General features: G+C 45.7%; 1 protein-coding gene across 1 annotated transcript in view; it reads left to right on the plus strand.

The window, feature by feature from the left end:
* The window catches only part of LOC101859683 (circadian locomoter output cycles protein kaput), a gene marked incomplete at its 3' end in the record, with an annotated part of 12,166 nt that overhangs the window by 6,773 nt on the left and 2,012 nt on the right, over window positions 1–3,381 (plus strand). The window contains 5 exon segments of the mRNA XM_013090386.2: window positions 910–1,029; window positions 1,538–1,727; window positions 2,066–2,172; window positions 2,659–2,806; window positions 3,078–3,313. Coding sequence (XP_012945840.1) covers window positions 910–1,029; window positions 1,538–1,727; window positions 2,066–2,172; window positions 2,659–2,806; window positions 3,078–3,313 — 801 coding nt within the window.

Below are 3,381 nucleotides of genomic sequence, written 5' to 3' on the forward strand. Positions count from 1 at the left end.
GGTTGTGATAGTGTGTGGTGGGGGTTGTGATAGTTTGTGGTGGGGGTTGTGATAGTTTGTGGTGGGGGTTGTGATAGTTTGTGGTGGGGGTTGTGATAGTTTGTGGTGGGGGATGTGGTTTGTTTTTCCTGATTATATGTATTCTCTTTGTCTAGCATTCTGGATTAGATGTTGCTATTCCCCAACCATCAATGGTTTCTTTATAGAGGCACCAGTCATCCATATCCAGGTGGTGTTTTAGCCTCTTTTTCCTGTCTGAGGATTAATTACTATTCTCTTTCCAAGGTAGTTCCTCGTCCATGCAGCCTGTACCTGTGGCTTCAGTTGACTGTCCCACCCATGGTTAATTACAGTTTGTGGGAACTGTTTTGGTTGAGAGATTATTTGCAGGTGGTTGGAGGGCGCTACTAGTAGGTCCTACTTCTTTTCTTTCTCTCTGTTGTTTCTGTCTGTCTGTCTTACTTTTCCCTTGCATTAAATGACCATTATTGTGTCGATGTGCTTCTCGTTACTTAAACAAACAAGGGAGATAACTTGTGTTGGAAGTTTCTAAACCGGTGACTCTCTTCTGGAGCAAGTAAGCTTGTGTGGTTGGTGACCTCGGTGGGAACTGCAAAGTTACATTTCTTGTGCATTTGATCAATGTTTTTCCAGTAAAATACCCACAGAAGTGTGCTTTTAAATGAATGTAAAGGTGTTGAACCCCCCCCCCCCCCCCCACCAAAAAAAATGCATAAAAGTTGCCCCACTGGCTGAAGAATGTTGGTGTGTTTGAGTTGAGTATTTTACCATGATGCCATACAAGCGTCTCTGAAGTAGAGAATCATTTTATGATTTTATTTTCAAAACGTTTCAGTGAAACTTTTCACTTTATCTAACCTTTCCCCCCCCCCCCCCCCAAACTTACAGAGGAGAAGACGATGTCATTCACCTGCCACCTGAAGCGAGGCACCATCGACCCAGGGGAGCCAATCACATACGAGTATGTCCGAGTCTGTGGGACATCGCAAGTCATCGGTGATTCCGATGGTATGTCATGTGTACGCTCACTGGTACCAGTCCGTTGATTGATCAGTGTGTGAACATACTCGGGCTAAAGATAAGTGTGGGCATGATAGGTTACTTTGAGGGTTTTTCTTGTCTCTAGGAAGGGCTGTCAGCTGTACTCTGAAGTTGTGAGTTCGATCCTTGCCAATGTTTTGGAAGATGTTGAACCACAAGGAAGGTACGTCACCCTCCGAGTGTCGCTAACAAACAGCGTATGGTGCTCAGGGAAGCTATATGATTTCATCACGTCATGTTAGAAAAGTTTGAGAACAGGCACCGAGCAAGTCAAGGCCAAACGCCGAAACATTCTCAGAGAGTAGAATGTTAATAGGAAGCAGAACTCATTTGTGAAGGAGTTGAAATGTTGGGCAGTATGAAAAAAACCCAGGATAAATAAACGGAGATAGCAACCCAGATTACAGCCGATTTCTTTGTGCATTTTGAAGTGCTTGACAAACTGATATGTATGTGATTTGTCTGTGTGTTTCAGAAGATGCCATGGTGAACGACAACAGCGACTTTATTGGCATCGACCTACCAGAACAGTCGCTGTGCTTCTGCTGCACGGTGCGCCTCCAGACCTCTCACATCATCCGGGAGATGTCCACGGTGGACGAGGCCACTAACGAGTTCACCTCTCGTCACTCGCTGGAGTGGAAATTTTTGTTTTTGGACCACAGGTGAGGCGCTGTACTGTGTACACGGGAAGTCTTTTTTTTCCCCCTCTTCTCAAAGATAAAGTTTTGTTTTTCGGCCACAGGTGTATAAAGATAAAGTTTTGTTTTTCGGCCACAGGTGTATAGGGGAAGTAATGTGTTTATTTGACCTCTTCTTAAAGTTAAAGTTTTTTTGTCGTATCTCCATTTTTTTAAACAGTGAAAATGTAGTAATTTGTTTATTTGATTCTTACAGTTGAAGTTTTTGATCTGTTTCCTTTGCAAGTGCTGTAAAACTCTGACGGAAACAAAATCTAAACTTTGGAGGTTATTAAAATATCAAATATATGTTGCTTCTCCAGAGCTCCACCGATCATAGGTTACCTGCCGTTTGAAGTCCTGGGGACGTCGGGTTACGACTACTACCACCCTGATGACCTTGAGATTGTGTCGAAATGCCACGAACAGTGTAAGCGGTTTTCTTACTTCTTTCTTTTACCTTCCCCCCCCACCTCCCCCTGGAAGCATCCCAATCGGAAATGTATTGCTGTAGTTGACAATATTTTTACGTATGCCCCATACCCCCCTCCTGTTAATGAGCATTGGCAAAGAGATGTCCAGCAATGTGTAGAAATGCCTAGTTTCCAACCAGTATGTACCATTATATTAAATATGTTTTTGAGGATTTGGGGCATAAAAAAAAATCTGCCAAGTACCAAGGTCGTCTTTCACCGTGAATATGACAAATTACACGTCCCACGTGACATAGAAAATACGAGGTATAAACACTTGTTCATCAACTCCGTCTAAAGTGTATAGGTGGCCCTGAAAGGCAGGGTGTGGAGCCCACCTCCTAAATGACCGAGATCAAACCCCTATATTGAAACATTTATCCCCCCCCCTCTCCTCCCCCTCTCACCCCCCCCCTCCCCCTCTCACCCCTCCTCCCACCCAGTGATGGCCATGGGCAAAGGCACGTCCAGCTTTTACCGGTTCCTCACCAAAGGCCAGCAGTGGATCTGGCTGCGCACGCGGTACTTCATCACCTACCACCAGTGGAACTCCAAGCCAGAGTTCATCACCTGTACCAACACTGTCGTCAGGTAGGTCGTTTACCTGAACCTTTCATTTAAAAAGATGTAAACACAAGCATTTTCTGTTGAAATAAAATAGGTCTTAGGCTGCTGGTTTGTAATATACCCACCAAAACGTTAAGAAAGATTTGGAATAGGAGTACACGGCTGTAGTCCAGGCAAGCAGACGTTGGTGATATTTTTAATTGATGAAGACAAGGACAAACAATAGTGTGATATCTAGACGTGAGAAGTGTCGACTTCATAAAGTAATCAGTGCTCTGTTTCTCTGACTCGCCAGCTACCAAGACGTCAGGAAGCAGCTGCGACAGGACATGGGTTACGTCGACGGCGACTCTGCGGTCTCCACCAACGACTCCAACGCCACGGGAAGCGGCAGCAACGGCGCCAGTTTCCCTTCGGGGGCGGCCAGGGAAGAGCGCTCGTCTCAAGAGGGTCACGTGACCTCGTTCAGCCAATCCAAGAGCTTGAGCGCCCTCAACAGGAGGATGGTGCAGTCCCCAGATGTGGCCTCGAGTGAGTCGCAAGATTTTGGTTACTGACGCTGCAGGGCTGGGAGGGGAGTGTTGCCCTGGTTTTCTTTT

Source organism: Aplysia californica, unplaced genomic scaffold (genome assembly GCF_000002075.1).
Source record: "Aplysia californica isolate F4 #8 unplaced genomic scaffold, AplCal3.0 scaffold01250, whole genome shotgun sequence".
NCBI classification, from domain to species: Eukaryota; Metazoa; Mollusca; class Gastropoda; order Aplysiida; family Aplysiidae; genus Aplysia; species Aplysia californica.